The sequence below is a fragment of the Phodopus roborovskii genome, unplaced genomic scaffold (genome assembly GCF_943737965.1).
Source record: "Phodopus roborovskii unplaced genomic scaffold, PHOROB, whole genome shotgun sequence".
Taxonomy (NCBI): domain Eukaryota; kingdom Metazoa; phylum Chordata; class Mammalia; order Rodentia; family Cricetidae; genus Phodopus; species Phodopus roborovskii.
Window position 1 is genome coordinate 27232356 of NW_026126540.1, and position 17473 is coordinate 27249828.

At 44.7% G+C, this 17473-nt stretch overlaps 2 protein-coding genes and 1 long non-coding RNA gene across 4 annotated transcripts; 1 reads left to right on the forward strand and 2 right to left on the reverse strand.

Annotated features, from left to right (window-relative positions):
- Positions 1–545: 545 nt before the first annotated feature.
- Positions 546–7477, reverse strand: Mrps21 (mitochondrial ribosomal protein S21). Its single transcript, XM_051199087.1, has 2 exons — positions 7228–7477; positions 546–904 (listed from the first exon to the last, which is right to left on the reverse strand). Exons 1-2 carry the CDS (start codon positions 7308–7310, stop codon positions 724–726), a joined length of 264 nt encoding a protein of 87 aa, XP_051055044.1. The 5' UTR covers positions 7311–7477; the 3' UTR covers positions 546–723.
- A 552-nt stretch (positions 7478–8029) lies between these two features.
- Positions 8030–14854, forward strand: LOC127232713 (uncharacterized). The gene is made up of 2 exons (XR_007835424.1): positions 8030–8125; positions 14687–14854. It is a non-coding gene; the product is annotated as an uncharacterized LOC127232713 (long non-coding RNA).
- Ciart (circadian associated repressor of transcription) lies at positions 13088–16848 on the reverse strand. 2 transcript variants are annotated; one of them, XM_051198909.1, is made up of 6 exons: positions 16417–16848; positions 15457–15860; positions 15244–15319; positions 14898–14976; positions 14695–14806; positions 13088–13621 (listed from the first exon to the last, which is right to left on the reverse strand). In XM_051198909.1, the coding sequence occupies exons 2-6, from the start codon at positions 15799–15801 to the stop codon at positions 13106–13108; spliced, it is 1128 nt and encodes a 375-aa protein (XP_051054866.1). In that variant the 5' UTR covers positions 15802–15860; positions 16417–16848; the 3' UTR covers positions 13088–13105. The 2 variants fall into 2 exon arrangements, with proteins under 2 accessions (XP_051054866.1, XP_051054865.1); XM_051198908.1 differs by having other exon boundaries at positions 16274–16423.
- Positions 16849–17473: the final 625 nt, after the last annotated feature.

The following is a 17473-nucleotide window of genomic DNA, read 5'->3' on the forward strand; positions in this document are numbered from 1 at the left end:
TACATATATATCTGTGTACCACATGTGTTTCTGGTACCTGTGGGGGTCAGAAAAAGAATCCCCTTGGAACTGGAGTTACAGTTGTGAGCCACCAAATGGGTGCCAGACATTGAATTCAGAGTTTCTAAAAGCCAGTTGCTTAAAAAGCTGAGGCATCTCTCCAGCTCCACATTCACTAAACATTTATATTTTCTGTGTAAAAAGTGTTCTGCAAACAGAGTAACCCTATCTTGAAAGACAAAAACAGTTTTGCAAATATGTATTCTACATACATGCAGAGGCCAGAAGGTGTGGAGAGGTCCCCTGGAACTGGAGTTAAAGACCTTGTGAGCCAGCCGGTAGGTGTGGAACTAAACCAAGGTCCTCTTTAAAGGACCAAGCTCTCTTAACTGCTGAGTCACCTCTGCAACCCTAATATACACTTTTTTTTTAATCACCATGGTTTCTAGAACTTTTACAAATCTTTATAAACAGAAAGTGTACCTATTACATATAACTCCCGATTGGTTCCTCTCCTAGACTGGCAACCAATATTACTGCTCCTATTCCATTTTTTGATTAATTTTTTTTAATAAAAGGGTTCATTGTGGACTGAGATAGCTTCTGTATGTTCAAGTCTTCTTGCTTATGTGTGATTGAGTTTACTGAAGAGAAAGGTAACAGAAAATGGGGTTGCATAAAGAAGAGTTAGACATAGAATTGTGGGCCTTCTATCCACAGGTCTTAGCAGCCCTGCCATGGATCTGCCCGGTTCTTTCGCATCAAGAAGTTAATCTTTCGAGCCATTTCCATGTTGTAGATCCTCCGACATGTCTCATAGCTCTCCCGCTGGCGGCGGCGGCAGGGCTTCTCGTAGTAGCGCCTTCGCTTTATGACTTCAGTAAGCCCATCAGTAGTGAGGATTCTGTGTAAAGACAAGCAGGGAAGACAGGTGCTGTGGCTCATCATTGTTCTTTACAGTTCACAGCCTATCAGAAGTCAAGGGACTAAAATAACTAGTGCTTGAAGTGAAGAGGTAACGGTACAGTACTGCCCTCTTCCCAGTAAGAACCTGTGAGGAAACTTTAAAAAGCAACCACAGCTCTTGCTCTTGGGGAGCTTATAGTCAGAGTCATGCTTTGGACTACCACAACACACCTGAGATGTGGGACAGCTTCCCCTGGGCACAGTGGCCCCCTCCCTGTGCAGTGCTTTTTATCCACGGGAGCATTCTGGAAACTGTACATGAAGCTGGGTGTATGGAAGCAAAAGTAGGCAGATCTTTGTGAGTTGGAGGCCAACCTGGGCTACAAAGAGAGACCCAAACCCAAACCAAACCAAACCAGAAATGGGGTAAACCATTTGTAATTAAAAGAAAAAAAAAATAAGCAAAACTGAAGTGATTCCTATTAATCTTTATATTTAAGAACTGATACAGTGGTGCATGTCTGTCAGTCCAGGACTTGAGAGACCAATGTAAGAGGATCTCTAGTTTCAGATCAGCCTGGCAACTTAGATCCTGCTTTAAAATAAAAACAAGTAAATAAATAAAAGGGGTATAGCTCAGTAGTAGAACACTTGGCCCACAAGTATAAACCCAGGCTTAGAGAGAAATTTTTTTTTTTTGGACACAATGGAACTCTGAGTAATATTGGGGGTCTACCTAAGTATAGGCCCTCATTATATCAGTGATACTAATGGAAGCATTACGATAGCCTCACTGGGGCTGGAGAAATGGCTCAGCAGTTAAGAACACTGCCTGTTCTTCCAAAGATCCCTTGAGTTCAATTCCCAGCAACCGCATGGAGGCTCACAACCACCTGTAATGAAATCTGGTGCTCTCTTCTGGCATACAGGCATACATGCAGGCAGAGCATTGTATACATAATAAATAAATCTTAAAAAGAAAAACTCAGCCATTTTGAAAAAAAAAAGTTTCACCATGTTCCAATATATAAGGAACTCCAGTCATGTAGCTGTGTGTGGACATATGTGTGTGTGTGTGTAGGTGCTTGCAGAAGCTAGGGATCAACTCCAGGAATTATTCCTCAGGTCCATCCACCTTACGTTTGTGGAGGGTGTATGTGTCTTATATGTGCTTTTGAGACAGGCTCTCTCATTGGCCTGGAGGGCACCCAATTGGGCCAGACTGGACAGATTTACTTAGACAACTGGGGGTAGGGGAGCAGGGTGAGGGTCCTCAACCAGGGGAAGGAGAAAATAGAGGCCAAAAAGATGAGATGCACTGAATAAAGATATCATCTCAATATCCAGGCATTTCTTTTTTTCCCTTAGTGTTGAAGGTGAAACCCAGAGTATTGATAAGCATGGTGGCCCACATCCTTTAATCCTAGCACTTTTAAGGCAGAGGCAGTCGGATCTCTATGAGTTCAAAGCCAGCCTGGTCTACAGTGCAAGTTCCAGGACAGCCAGGACTGTTCTGCACAGAAACACTGGCTCGAAAACAAAACAAAAGAAAAAAAAGTATGGAGCCTGGGATGTAACTCAGCTGGTAGAATGCTTGCCGAGCATGAAAGGAGCCCTGGGTTTGATCTCGGGGACCACATAACCCAGTTGTACACTGTCATTTGCCAGCATTTGGAAAGTAGAGGTGGTAGTTCAAAATCATACATGGCCAGCCTAGGATACATGAAACCCTGTCCCCCCCACCCCTCCCAAAACCAATCAAATAAACAAATCCAAAAGAACTCAAGAAGTAATTAATAGCAAAAGGGCTGTGGGTGTAGTTTAGTGGTAGAGTGCTTGACTATCTTATATGCAAGGCCCCTGGCTCTAGTTGAGGGGGTGGGGGTGGGGGGATGGGGGGTTGGGTTAGCAACTTACTAAAGTGGAGGATATATAGCTCAATGGAGCACTTTGGGGAAGGTGTTACTAGTACTGCTTCTGTTTGCAAAGGTATTTCTAGGAGTAGCACATGAACAGCTTAGTGTAAACAGATCAGCTTGGAGTTCTGGTGCCTGGCAACCTTACATGAAGGGGAAACCAGCTGCCAGTTTTAGTAAAATTCAACTATTATGTAAAAAGGACTGCACTGCTTACAAGGGGAAGCTGGGGGTGGCAGATCCACATGTCAGTGTAGCCAGCCTACGTCAACCAGTGTGTATACAGAAGGAGACCAGAAGCTGGCCATCAGGAGGAAAAGGGGTCAACCGGGCATGCTTCCAGGGTGCTCGTCTTTCCTAGTTTGGGGGCCAGCCAATCACACAAGGCTTCCTAGCAACCCTCCTCTCCATAGCCTCATCTGAGGGCTCCAATGAGCCCCTGGTTATATAACAGGCATTTCGTGGCAGTCCCTCTGGACAGACACATAGGCTTCTTCCTTTGTAAGGCTCCCCCCCCTGTGCTCCCAACATAGTAAAGGTTTAACAGCCTCTTTGTCCTCTCACTTTTGCTGTAATCAGATTACAAAACAAGCGATTTATTTTTAAACTACAACCATCAGAAAGCTGAGAAAGATAAGAGAAGGCAAGAGTGAGACAGGTATATAGAAAAGGTGACCAAAAGGAGAAACATTAAAGAGCAGCCAAGGAAAAGAGAATCGCTAAGTCAGGAAAGACAGCACTTAGATGGCAAGGAGGACAGGCACCCCAGGCCTCCAAGTGTGAGCTCGCACACTCTCGCCTAGAAAAGTACCCTAGGAGCTCACTGCCCCCACCCTTAAGCTAAAATATAATTTATAAGACATTTTCTGTAACAGGATCTTAAGTGTCTCAGGCTGGCCTCTTAATATGTACCCAAGATTAACCTTCAATTTCTTAACTTTCCTGTCCAAGCTTTCTTGTGCTGATTGGGATTATAAACGTGCCACCCTAACCAGTCTACTATTTTTTGTTTTGGTTTGGTTTCTCGAGACCGTGTTTCTTCTCTGTGTAGCCCTGACTGTCCTGGAACTTGCTGTATAGACCAGTCTGGCCTTAAACTCCCAGAGATCTGCCTACCTCTGCCTCCCAAGTGCTGGGATTAAAGTGCTGGGAGACCTTTGTCTGGTACCAGTCTACTTTTAAAATGCAGCTTTCTGAAGAGTGACTTTAAACTGCCAATACAGTCTCCATAAAGCCACAGTTTCAAGGTCATAAGGAAGCCTGAAGAGGTTAAACCTCAGGGTCTAAGTCCAGGGGCCACACTTCCTTCACTTACTCTTCTAAACACCTCTCTAACGGAAGTCTTCCTTGTTCTATGGAACCTCTCTCCTTCCTTCCTTGCTCCCTTCCTGGTAGTCTCATGTAGCCTAGCTTTGCCTCAAGCTTGCCCTACAACCAAGGCTAACTTGATACTCCTGCTTCCAACTCTGAATGCCAGGGTTACAAGCACTGACCACAAGGCATTTTCAATGGTATTGCTGACCAAGTGCCTTTCTACCAAGTGAGCTATATCCCCAGATCATATATTTTTTTTCTTTCTTGCCAATATAAACCACCCCCTCAAACTTGTAATTTCCTTGGTGTTTTAATAACTGAAGAAAAAAGTACTTTATGTCTTTTTATTTTACGGTTTGTGCAGCTCAAGCTTGAGATCCTCGTGCCTCAGCATCTCCAGGGCTGGGACTGCAAGCATAAGTCACCACTCCCAACTGCTTTGCATTTATTTGTCTATTTACTTATTTATTTTCTCAAGCAAACGGATTTTTAGGCTGGGGATGCAGCTCAAAGCTGGTAGTATGCTTCCTTGGCATATATGGAGTCCTGGGTTCCACCCCCAGAGCCGCAGAGGTGTGCATGGAGGAGAGAACACAGGTCTACAACCCCAGATTTAGGAGATAAGGGCAAGAGGATCAGGAGCTAAGGCTATTCTTGGTTATATGGTAAATTTGAGGCCAACCTGGGCTACATAAGACTCTATTCCCCCTAAAAAAAGGAAAAAAAAAAAAAAAAAAAAAAATCAAGATTCCTTAGAATAAGATCTGCAATAACACCAGGCCAGGTGGTAGACAGTATCCACACAGCAGCTACTTTAAAAGAAAAAGTTTTTAAAGATTTTTTTTTTTTATTATTATTATGTATACAGTGTTCTGCCTACAGGCCAGAAGAGGATACCAGATCTCATTATAGATGGTTGTGAGCCATGTGGTCGCTGGGAATTGAACTCAGGATCTCTGGAAGAACAGCCAGTACTCTTAACCACTGAGACATCTCTCCAGCCATCACAGCACCTACTTTTAAGATTATTATTTTATGTATGTAAATGTTTGCCTTAATTTATGCCTGTGTAAGTGGTATGTGCCTATTACTTACAGAGGCCAAAAACTGATGTCAGATCCTCTGGAACTAGAGTTACAGAATGTTGTAAGCCGGTATGTGGGTGCTGAGAATTGAACCTGGGACCTCTAGCAGAGCATGTACTCTTAACCACTTAGCCTTCTCTCCAGCCTCTATTTTCTGCTATTTATTTCTTTTTCCCTCAAGAACTACTTAGTTGCACCAAGAACCAGGAAGGATTGTATTTTTATTAAATCTTTAATGCTTTAATGTATTACCTTTATTTTGTGTGTGTGCAAGAGCACATGCTATAGAGTATTTGTGTATTAAAGAAAAATAAATCTTAAACAAACAAACCCCTAGTGATGATTAAATAAGACCGTGACTTCAACAAAAAGATAATCACCTCCTTCAGGCAGGGGATGATAAATATTTTATTTCTTTTCCTTTTTTTTTTCTTTTGGACACAGGATTTCTCTATAGCTTTGGAGCCTGTCCTGGAACTCGCTCAGTATACCTGGCCAGTCTCGAATTCAGAGGTCCACCTGCTTCTGCCTCTGCCTCCTGAGTGCTGGGACTAAAGACCTGCGACCCCACCGCCCAGCTATACTTTATTTATCTTTGCTTTATAATCTTGAAATTAGAAATGAAGAATACATTTTATCACACAAAAAGGACAGAGGCAGTAAATGCTGCTGCTGAAAATGAGCAATATGTGAAACGGAGGAGGCTGGGTTGCAGGGCACTGCTGTCTACATCAGACAACTCTCTCTTCAGAGCAACCTTCACATTACAGTAAAGCCCAAGGAAACAGGAGGAAAAACAGCTACAAAGGCAAGCATGGTGGCACACATCCCAGCACTCAAACTACAACAAAACAAAGCCAGAGCCGGAGAGATGGCTCACTGGCTTCCAGCACTCATGTCAGTGGCTCACAACTTCCCTGAACTCTCTAGCTCCAACGGGGTGCAAATGCTTCTGACCTCCAACAGTACCTGCACTTAAGTGCACATACCCACATACACGCAAGTAATTAAAATAAAAACTGTAAACGAGGTATGCCAGACTAGGGAAACCTAAAAGAACTAGAACAGTGTGGCACCAGTACCACACACCAGATGATTTATACCATAGTCTAGTGTTTAAATACCTTTTTATGGAGTCCCTCCTCTCCAATTATGTCATTTTTTAAATGTATGTATGTATTTTTGTTTATGTCACCTGCATGGGTATCTGCAGGGGGTGGAAGAGAGTATCAGATCCTTGACATCAGTTGTGGGCACTGAGAACCAAACTTGGGTCCTCTAAAAGAGCAGCAAGCACTCTTTACCATGGAGCCATCTCTCCAGACCCTAGCTACATACTTTTCTTTATTCTGTAATCCTCCTTTGAACTTGTAATGCTGTCTCATCTTGATTTTTTTCTCCAAGAATAAAATCAGAATTCATTGTTTTTTGAGTTGGCAGGTAAGTAGTAGTGGACAAATAATCTCAGAACTTGGAAGAAGGGGCAGGAGGATCAGGAGTCAAGGTTATACTTAGCTATACTACCCATTCTACACCAGCCTAAGCTACCGTGAGATGAACAAAATCACAAAGGAAATGATTTTCTCCAGTATCCTCACTCCACAGAAACAGTCTCAGCTATTTTTCGCGCACTATGCCTTTTCTTGTTGTTCATTTCCCTTCTAGCTCTCTCTTTTTTGAAATGGGAAGAGGTCAACTGAGATAAGAGTCTAGTCATGTAGCTTACACTGTTCTCAAATTCTTTCTGCCCCCACCTTCCAGGTGCTGACATATAGACAAGCTCAAGCAGGCACAGACTTACGGGCCCTTTCCAAAATCTCAGAGAGAATTCAGGTCCATCAAGGGATGGTGACTGCTGGCTAGATAAACGCCATCAAGTAATAGTAAATTGAGGTGCTAAAAAGAGTCCAAAGCCTAAACACTGGGTTAGGACCAGTCTGAGAACAGTTTATGTGGGGGTAAGCTAAGTGAGGGATAACCCTACAAGCAAAACTGATTCTTTTTACCTGGTCAGAGTCCTGTATGCACCTTCCACGTTCCCCTCCTGAACCATCACAGTCCTGGCAATGAACTTCAGGTGTTTAGCCATGGCCTTGTTTTCAAATCTTCATTCTTCAGGACTTACAGACTGGACAAGGAGCATGGAAACCGGAAAATAAGTAAGAAAATGAAGCCAGAATCACACATTACCATAGGTAGTTTTATTAAATCTGGAAATAGAGCTTGCTCAGGAACTCATGGAACCAGATAGGAGTTCTTCAAATCTTAGAAAGTGCAAGTTGGTCTGAAGAGATGGCTCGGTAGTTAAGACGACCCAGGTTTGATTCCTAGCACCCACCTGCTGGCTCACAACCATCTATCTGTAACTCCAGTCCAGAGGATCCAATGTTCTTTTCTGGCTTCTGTGGTGCACACACATACATGCAAGAAAAATACTCATACACGTACAATAATGTAATTAATTTTAAAAGGCAAGCGGTGGCACATGCCTTTAATCCCAGCCCTCTGTGAATTCGAGGCCAGACTGGTCTACATTGCAAGTGCCAGAACTACAAAACACTCTCAACACTGAAAAAATGTAATTTGAAAAATTCCGTCTCTAGGGACCAGGAGGCCACGCGAAATCCTGTCCTCCCGCCACACGCGCTTTGCCCAGTCACCTTGCCATTCACTTACACCTACTGTCTCCGCTCTCAGAACTCCGGGACGCTTCGGACCGGAAGCGGAAGCGGAAGCTACGGAATCCCCGAGGCGGGACGAAGCCGCGCTGAAGGGCACAGACTGCTGCGGAAGCTGCGCAGTCTGTCCTTCGCTTCTGAGCGCAGGCGCTGATCTATGCCTGACAAAGTCATTGACGGCGTCCTCGCCTTCCTATGGAGTCGTGGTCCTTGGGTCTGCGAGAAGGTCAGCCGGATCTGTAGCTCTTTACTAGATCTGAGCGATTTCGTTTTCTGGGTGGGAAATGGGAAGCGGTCTGAGAACGTTCTCTATTTTAAAGACAGATCCCGGCCGTGGTGGCGCACACCTTTAATCCCATCACTCGGGAGTCAGAGGCAGGCGGATCTCTGTGAGTTCAAGGCCAGCCTGGTCTACAAAGCTACACTGAGAAATCCTGTCTCGAAAAACCAGAAAGGACAGATCTTTTCTCCGGGTGAAAAATAGATTCACACCCTTCATCAGCCTAAAAGTTAAGAAAAAGAAATTATATAGTGTGAGTTTCCCATTTCGTCATTCATTTAAGCCATTTCACTAAATAAAATGGAATAACTAAAGAAATGGGGAACGTCTGTATTTTGTTTAATGCCAACGTTGTCATTTGTTGCCTTGTAAGATCTGGTAGAAACTTCTCTTTTTTATTTCTTCCACACTGTCTTGACAATCTTATGTATATGCTGTCCCCATATATCCCATGTATGATTGTTTACATGGGTTCAGAAGTAATGAAAGCAGAAAACCTCTCCACAAAACACACAGATGCATCTTCATCTGTTATTTCTTTTGAAAATTTGTTTTTATTTATGTGTATGTATGTGTGCCTGAGTGTATGTATATGCACCATGTGCATGTAGGAGCCCATGAAAGATAGGAGAGGTGTTGGATCCCTGGAACTGGAATTAACAGGTGGATACTGGGAACTGAATGTTCTTAACCACTGGGCCATCTATCCAGAACATTATTAGTTAGTAGGTACTCAGGCAAAACTTAAGGCTGCCTCATAATAAGTCATATCCAAAGTACCAAAGTGAAGCTACACTGGGACACTATTATGTTTGTCAACAAACTTTTAGTTGAATATATAGCCTCTGCCAGGCACTGTTGATACCATTCCGGTGTCTCTTGTGCTACTGGAAAACAGTATCTGGACACAAATTTTGACTGGGTAGCATATGATAAGTGCAAAATTAATCATATGAACAGGCACATAATACAGTGGAAAGTGTTCTAGTTTCTATTCATATTCTGAGACCCAGTTATTCAAACTAGGAGTCTGCACTTTTTTATATTAATAAAACTATTGGAATGCTATCATGTTTATTTGTTGATTGTGTATGGCTCCAATGGTGGAGCTGGGTAGAAGAAATGGGGATGGGGGCTGGAGAGATGGACGGTTGTGGGCCATCATGTGGTTGCTAGGAATTAAACTTAGGACCTCTGGAAGACCAGCTAGTGTTCTTAACCGCGGAGCCATCTCTCTAGCCCCATACCTGGGTATTCTATAACAGCAAAAAGTGTTCTTAACTGCTGAGCCAACTTTTCCACCCCTTTGCTAATTTTTTCTTTTTTACTGGATCAAAAAATTTTTTAATGTAGCCAGGTGATGGTGGCATGCACCTTTAATCCCAGCACTTGGGAGGAAGAGGCAGGTGCATGTCTGTGAGTTCAAGACCGTCCTGACCTAGAAGATCAAGTTCCAGGACAGGCTCTCCAAAGCCACAGAGAAACCCTGTCTCAGAAAACAGAAACAAACAAACAAAAAATTGTTTAATGTGTATGGGTGTTTTGTCTGCGTTTATGCCTAATGTCCAGGGAGGACAAAAAAAGGGCATCAGGTTCCCTGGATCTGGATTTACAGATGCTATGAGCCACCATATGGGCACTAGGAATTTAACCTGGGTCCTCCAAAATAACTATTAGTGCTGTTAACCTCTGAGCCTTCTGCCCAACCTCAGTGTCCCCAAGTTTAAGCCTAGTTATGAAGAAAAATGTTGGCATTGTATAGTTCACTAACAAAAGAGGAGAGTAATTAATTCTGTGTACTCAGGCTCAAACATGTGCTCATGTATTTGTGTCATAATAGAGGTCAGAGAACAACTTGTCAAAATTGTTTCTCTCCTTACACCAGGTGGGTTTCATGGTTTGAACTCAGGTCATCAGGCATGGTGGTGGCAGGGGCCTTTACTCACTGAGCTATCTCACCAGGCCTTTTATTTTAAAGACATCCCTGGCCATAAAATGCTAAAATTTTAATGAATTGCTTTTGTTTGTTTTTTTTCAAGACAGGGTTGCTTTGTGTAGCCCTGGCTAACCTGGAATCCACTATGTAGAACAGGCTGGCTTTAGACTCAGAGATCTGCTTGCCTTGGCCTTAAGTTTATGAGTGTTTTGCCTGCATGTATGTTTACAGTAGGCATGTCTAGTGCCCAAGGAGGTCAGAAGAGGGTATCAGATTCAGGACATCAGGTACCTTGCAATTGGAATTACAAAGGGTTCTGAGCCACCATGTGGGTGCTGGACACTAAACATTGATCTTCTGCACAAGTGCTCTTAATTTCTGAGCCATTTCTCTAGCCCTCAATAATTAAATAATAACAAACATATTTGTTTAGTGTGTACATATATGCCTACATGGGTGTGTGCATATGCAGAGGCCAGAGGACAACTTGTGGGAGTTGATTCCCTCCTTGCACTGTGTGGAACTCAGGTATGAAACTCAATAAGGCTTGCCTACAAGAGTCTTTAGATACTTTGAGCATGTTGCTGGCCCCTTCAGTAATTTTTGTATAAGAAGTATATAAAACTCCCCAGCAAAAATGTATACATTCAGTGTACCTTCTTAGGGCAAATGTTAGAACAGGAAATGAAGATTTAGCATTTATCTAAATTGAGGAAATAATAAAGGCAATAAAAAATGCAAAGTTAACATGTTTGGATATATGTAAGGAAAAGCTAAAACTAGCGCCCTGGAGAATACCCACACTCTGGGGTAGGTGGAAACAGGGCCATTAAGAAACCTAGAAAGTGCTGCCAGTTGGGTAAGAGGAGAGTTGGGACTGTGTGTAGTCACAAGATCTAAGGTAGGAAAGTTCCAGAAGGCAGCGTTGTGTCAAGTGATACAGTGCCCAACCTTTGTGAAGGTATCTGGGTTTCATGTGATTAGGTGGAAGGTATATTATAAAACATTGTAGGCTCATTTTGTGGGCTCATGAGTTACTTTGGAAGGTGCAATAACATGGAAGTGTGTGAACTGGGCTGCCAGCAATTAACTACAGTGGTGATGAGGTATTGGAAAAACTACTCTGAGGAATTGTGGGCTACTAGAGCATTTTCCTAGTATGCACGAGGCCCAGAGTTCAGTCCCTAGTACTGAGTGAGAGTGGGACTGGGGAAGAACTATAGAGCAAAGAAGAGAAAGAGGATATGTAAGCTTAAGCAGTATTTTCAGTAAGCCAATAACCCATGGCACAGCGCAAATATAAATTACAAAATTTTCACAAATAAAAGGAAATACAAGGGGCTAGAGAGATGGCTCAGCTGTTAAGAGCACTTGCTGTTCTTGTAGAGGACCTGAGTTCAGTTCCCAGCACCTATATGGTGGCCCACAAACCTCTATATAATTCCAGTTCCAGGGAATTCAGTGCCGCCTTCTGACCTCTTTAGGTACCAGACATGCATGTGGTACACATACATACATACAGGCAAATAATCATACACATTTAAAAACAAAACTAAAAAGGGGGCTTGAACGCTGGCTCAGCAGGTTCCAGAGGACCTGCGTTCAACTTCCAGCACCCACATGGCAGCTCAAAATTGTCTGTGGATCGAGTTCTGGGGATCTGACACCCTCATATAGACATGCATGCAGGCAAAACACCAATGCACTAAAATAAAAATAAGTAAGTAAATAAAATAAACCAGGCATGGTGGTTCATGCCTGCTTTAACCCCAGCACTCAGGAGGCAGAGGCAGGCCTGGTTTAGGTAGCAAGTTTTAGGCCAATCAGGGCTACATAATGAGACACTGTCTCCTAAAAGAAAAATATATATACATAATCTAGCAAAATCACACATGGAGCTAAAAGTGGTGTTTCACCTCTGTAATTCCTGGGGCACCAGGACCACCTTGATTTCCAGGCCAGCATGAGCTACACAAATAAGGTTTTGCCTTAGAAAGGAGGTCATATTTTCTGAAATAAAGGAAGATGATTTATTCCCCAGCAATGGGAAAGCTGACTAGTGAGAAGTGTGCTGAGCAGCTAAGAAGCAATGACTAAGATGACAGAATTAACTGATGCACTCACTGGTAAGGCTGAGAATGAGAGGACATGTTTTTGTTTGTTTGTTTGTTTTTTCTTTTGGTAGGAACTGAGACAAATTAGAAAGAAATAAAGACACAGAGAAGGGCAGAGAACCATCCATTCATGGACTTCACTCGGTAACACTTGAGTAGCTTTCCTTTGCCTAGCATACACGTTTAGCAGTTAGCAATGTAAGGATTGTGGCCCAGAGTCTGAGTCCCCCTATCCTAACAACAATTCTAGGGTACTGTGCCCTCTTCAGAACTGGCACCCCAGTGGCTGTTTTGACTTTTGCTCTTCTGGAGGCAGCAGAAGGTTACATAGACATTTACCCCCAAGCATTGATAGCTCCCATCAAAGCAGTGCTGAGCCAGAGCAGAAGAACCTGCTTGTCTGGCCAGCTGGAAGATTCCACAGGGAGACAAAGGGAAACGTACTAGTTTCTGAGTGTGAACGAAAAAAAAAAAACAAAAAACAAAAACCCCCAGCAACAAACCCACCTGAACTCTGAACCTTAAGTGTCCTAAGGGTGTCCCCTAGGGAAGCAGCAGCTACCGCGCCCCTGCACAGGTTCTGTTATCCCACTCAGACTCTACCTTGCGGAGCTCGTGCATTCACAAACACTTCTGTCCTATCTTCTTTTTAGAAGCCCAGTGGGTAAGATTTATGGTATTTAAGGCGGAAAGTTTTCAATTTACCACAGTCAACAAAGTGTTTAGGTTAAAAAAAAAAAGTCTTTAATCAGAAATGATTTATTTTTCCTCACCACAAATACATTAAAGGTAAAAAAAGAAAAAAAAAATGTACACATAAACATACATTTACACGAACTGAAAACTGGAGGACAGGTGTAAAGCTTGGGTCAGGGGCTAAGGAGCAGGGGCAACGACAGGATGGCTGGCCATCTGTGGCTCTGAGTGTGCTGCTGTCGTCATCTCTCTGACTGTGGTAGGTAGGACAGGGGGACAGACGGTGCAGCTCCAGTCTGATGGCAGGGTTACTGGCAAACTGTGGCAACAAGGCCCCTCTCCAGACAGTTTCTTCAGCTTGCCAGGGATGACAAGAGGCAGTGTAGTTGGTGGAACTGGAGTGTCTGGGGCAGAGTGGGGGAAGGGCTGCCCTCCTTTCTGGAGGACAAGGATGACACCAATGCTGTCCCCAGCGCCTGAGGAACTGTGCACAGGGGTGGAGCCTTGGGAGCCGAGGGGAGGGTTAGAAATTGGAGTGCTGTGAATCCAGGTGAGGTTCATAGACGGCCATTCTGTGAGATGCCAAGGCTGCTTTGGTTTCAAAATGAAATGTCCTAGCTGTGTTTGGCCCATCTTCTCTGTGAGAGGTGCAGCAGGAGAGGAAGCAGCTGAGTCACTGTGGTGGCTTGGGAAGTGCTAGAGAGTAGGGAAAGAAGACAAGCAACCTTTAAGAAAGCTTACAGATTAGCTCCACTTAGCTTGGACCTTTCCTATCCTTGAGAACTCATTGTGCAGTGCAAACACACACTATTTTGTGCAACAGGTGTGTTCTTGCCAGGTGATGATTAAGTAAAAATTTAGCAATCAAGTAATGGTTCCACTTATTCAACAAACAGTTGAGGGGACTCTGTGTAACACGTGCTATTAGGCTATTAAAAATGGACAAGATAAAACAGCCCTACAGTTCTCACTATTTACACAATGATTCCTGTTCAGTTTCTTTAAAGTACTTTTTTGTGGTGTTAAAAGAATCAAACCCATGGCCTGCTATGTGGCAGGAAAGCATTCTAATACACCTGAGCCCCAGCCCAAGAAGTGTAAGTGAATTAAAGTCCTAATTTCTGTATTGAAATCCTCATTTTCCATGTTTAGTTCTTCACGAGGCATGATCCTGTTACTTATTTTTCAGTCAATTCTTTTCACATCATTAAAAACTATAGTTGACTCCAAATCAATAGAGAAACCCTGTGTTGAAAAAACAAAACGAAACTATAGCTGACTTAGTTGGACATGGTGGGTGGCACTCGCCTTTAACTCAAGCACTCAGGAGGAAGAGGCAGGTGGATCTCTGTGAGCTCCAGGACAGCTGGAGCTACAGAGAAACCCTGTCTTTAAACAAAACAAAGAATCCCACTATAGACACTTAAGGCTTAGCCAAGGACTCACAGGAGTCAAAAGATGGATAGGGGAAGGGTTTGGAGGGATGCAAGGAGGAAAGATTTGTAGAGAACTGAGGAACCTTCCTCTGTGAGTCATTTGGCCAGAAAGCACATAAGTCTCAACAGGAGGGTAGGGTTAAATTTCGTGGGATCCCAACAAAATAGAACCAACATCTAGGTTAAATCTAAAAATTACAGTAATATATTAAAGTTAGGCATTCCCTTCCCTGAAAAAAAAAGAGAGAGAGAGAGAGAGAGAGAGACATTTCTCCATGCATAGTCCATTTCTTGATTTTTCTCCCATCTCTCCCTTGGTGTTTAGGTTCTTACCTTGTTTACCTGATGCCCGCTACCTCCTAAGGATGACTTCTGGACAGATACATGAGGAAACCAAGTCTTTAACATCCCTTCCACTTGAAGCAAGGTTCCTAGATAACGTTCTCTGTGAAAAAAAAATAATTATAAAAATCATTATGTATGACTTTTAGAAGTACAAGTCTCTCTCAATAAGATACTGAGAAGAAAAAACTTACCCCATCTGAGGCTTCCGCAAAACACCCACTATACGCTGGATCCGGTCCATGGCCACACTCTGCTGGAAGCTACTCAATCCTAAGGAGAAAGAGAGAGGGTGATCAGAGGGTGTGGGATGAAGCTCAGTGCCAAAGAGCTTGCACAGGGTACACAAGGCACGAGGTTCACTCCCCAGCATGAGAGAAAGCAGAGGTGGAGACTGAAGTAAATGTAAAGACAGAGATAGATAAAGGTTAAAAATGGATTCACCCAAAGAATTAAGTTACAGATGAAAACAGGGAATTAAGTTACAGATGCCCAGGTCCCCTACCCCGCCTCGAGAAATGTAATCAAGCAAGTTATTACCTCTATGGAAGCGGCCCATTTTTAGTCCATTCAGTAGGTCTGTAAGGGGCCGTATGAACCCTTGGAGTTCTTTACACTGTAGAAAAACAGCACAAAGACTAAGGGACCAGCAGTGGTTTTTCTTCTGGCATGTATCTGACAGCCAATACCATCCTCTTAAGGTCAACCAATGAGGTGTCTGACACTGCACTACTGTCTCCTGCTTCCTCTTACCTTTTGAGCAAAAAGCAGGTCTCCTTCTGTGGTACATTCCTGGGTGTGTAGACTGGTCTCCAGTTCACAGTGTCTGGATCCTCTGACCCTAGATCCTCGCTGTTCCAGGTGAGATGCTGTATGTTGGTTACTAGAAACCCTGGGTCGATGTCTGCATCGGATAGGACCTGGACTGGGCTGGGAACATCCCCTTTGCCCAACAGCGTCTGGCCTGAGCCCATGGGAGCTTTTGCCCTCCCTCTCAGTATCAGAGGGGAAGCTAAAGTCACTGTTCACAGGGGATGTAGAAAATGACGAGGAGAGAGAGGAGGAGGAATAAGAAGAAACGCTAGATGGAGAATCCATAAGTCCAGGAGCAGGGGCTGAAGAGCAGCTCCCGTAGTACCAAAGATCAGAACCTGCAACTGAAAAGCAAAGCGAGTGAGTTTGAAATCAGAGTCAAAGAATCAGGAAAGGGACTAGGAGACTGGGGTGTTATGAACAGGGTAACAATTTTTTTTTCTCGTTCTCAACAGAAACAAGAAAAACAAACAAACAAACAAACTTGCTTTTCCACCCCCATTCAAAATCCAGACCGCCGGCCCACGCAGAGCTCTTGACCCCACACAACCTTTCTTCCCGTGGGTTCAGAGTGAACACCCGACTTTACACCTTCCCCTCCTTCTGCTGTTCTGGGCTGTTCCCTGCCAGACCTCATAGTGAGCTTATCGACCTAAAAAGCCACCCGCTAGTGGCTGATCTGCGCACCAGAATCCACTTAAGGTCCTTATGGGTGCCGCCCCCACGAACACATCTCCACAGCTTTCGCATCTCTTACCGTCAGGTGCCCCGCGCCGGTCAGTCTATGGTCGCGCCTTCCAAGTGATGCAATTCCTCCCAACACCCAGATCCTGCGGTCTCACAAGCCTACTCCCTCCGTCGGGGTCAGTCTTCCGGAGCGCTCGGCTCTCGTCTGCTCACCTGGGTCTGCCGGCTCAGCCTCGGTCAGTATCCAGCTCCTTCAACGACTGTGCCAAGTCTAGCCGACCCACCTCCGCCTCACTCTGTGGGTACCGCCCCTTCCCCCTCCCAGACACGTGCGGCTCTGCACGTGCCTCCCCCTGCGTACACAGACCTTGTGCTCTCATTGGATAGCTTGCCGGCAACACGTGACTCTAGATACAGACACTCACAGTCCATTTGCTACAGCGTGCGGGGGCTCGGCCAATAGGGAGATAGCCTAGTGGTGATTGGCTGGAAGGGAAGCAGTCGATGCTCCGCCCGTACATGCGGCTCCTCCGGTGATAAAAAGGAGGATGGAAAAAAGTGAAAATGAAGGAAGGGGCGGAAAAGGGTGGAGCTCGTAGCCTTAAATAGGACGGCGCTGCGCGGGAGACTGCGCGGCTGGAGTATGCCGAGCGAGACCGTGCCACGGAGGCGGTGCCTCGGGACGTGGGCCCCTCTGAGCGCCTCCGCGCACGGGCGCAGCACGTGGGAGCCCTCAGCAACTCGTGTCCGCAACGTGTGTGACAACGGACGTGTGACGCCGGGCATCCGCTCCCCTGTCGGCGGCTCGCCCTCGTGACTCCCCACTCTTCCATCCTCCCCTACTCGTCTCCTAGTTGGGTGCCTCCTGCCCTGCTGGGCCAGGAGGGTGGGGACTGCAGCCGGAACACCGCGTCCTCTCCGGGGCTCCCGCCGCGGCTTCTCCAGCCGGTTCTTACATAACCTGCCATGCACGTTACCATCTCAGATGCCAGCCCGCCAAGACTCTAGGGGTCAAAGCTGAAATCGTCCCTGACTTTTCTGCCCCGGGCTCTTCGGACCCTTCAACTCAGAATTTTCTGATTCTCAGCACAGGGAACAGAGCAGACTAAAGTAGATCTTTGGTCCAGAAGGTTATGGCTTTATCTGAGTCCAGTTTATTTGTTCCTTTGAGAAGACTGAAAAGAAATCGAGGAAGGAAAAGAGGAAGTCACCAACAAACGTTAACATCCGTTTCACCATGCCATAGTTACAATGAAGAGCAGGACCTTGT

Excerpts from the sequence above, each read along its gene's own strand:
- Mrps21 (XM_051199087.1), bottom strand. The coding sequence starts at position 7,310 with ATGGCTAAACACCTGAAGTTCATTGCCAGGACTGTGATGGTTCAGGAG. Across the intron at positions 905-7,227 it reads GCATACAGGACTCTGACCAG|AATCCTCACTACTGATGGGC; the intron begins GTAAAAAGAATC and ends GTCTTTACACAG.
- Ciart (XM_051198909.1), bottom strand. The coding sequence starts at position 15,801 with ATGGATTCTCCATCTAGCGTTTCTTCTTATTCCTCCTCCTCTCTCTCC. Across the intron at positions 14,977-15,243 it reads AATGGGCCGCTTCCATAGAG|GATTGAGTAGCTTCCAGCAG; the intron begins GTAATAACTTGC and ends CTTTCTCCTTAG. Across the intron at positions 13,622-14,694 it reads GCGGGCATCAGGTAAACAAG|CACTTCCCAAGCCACCACAG; the intron begins GTAAGAACCTAA and ends CCTACTCTCTAG.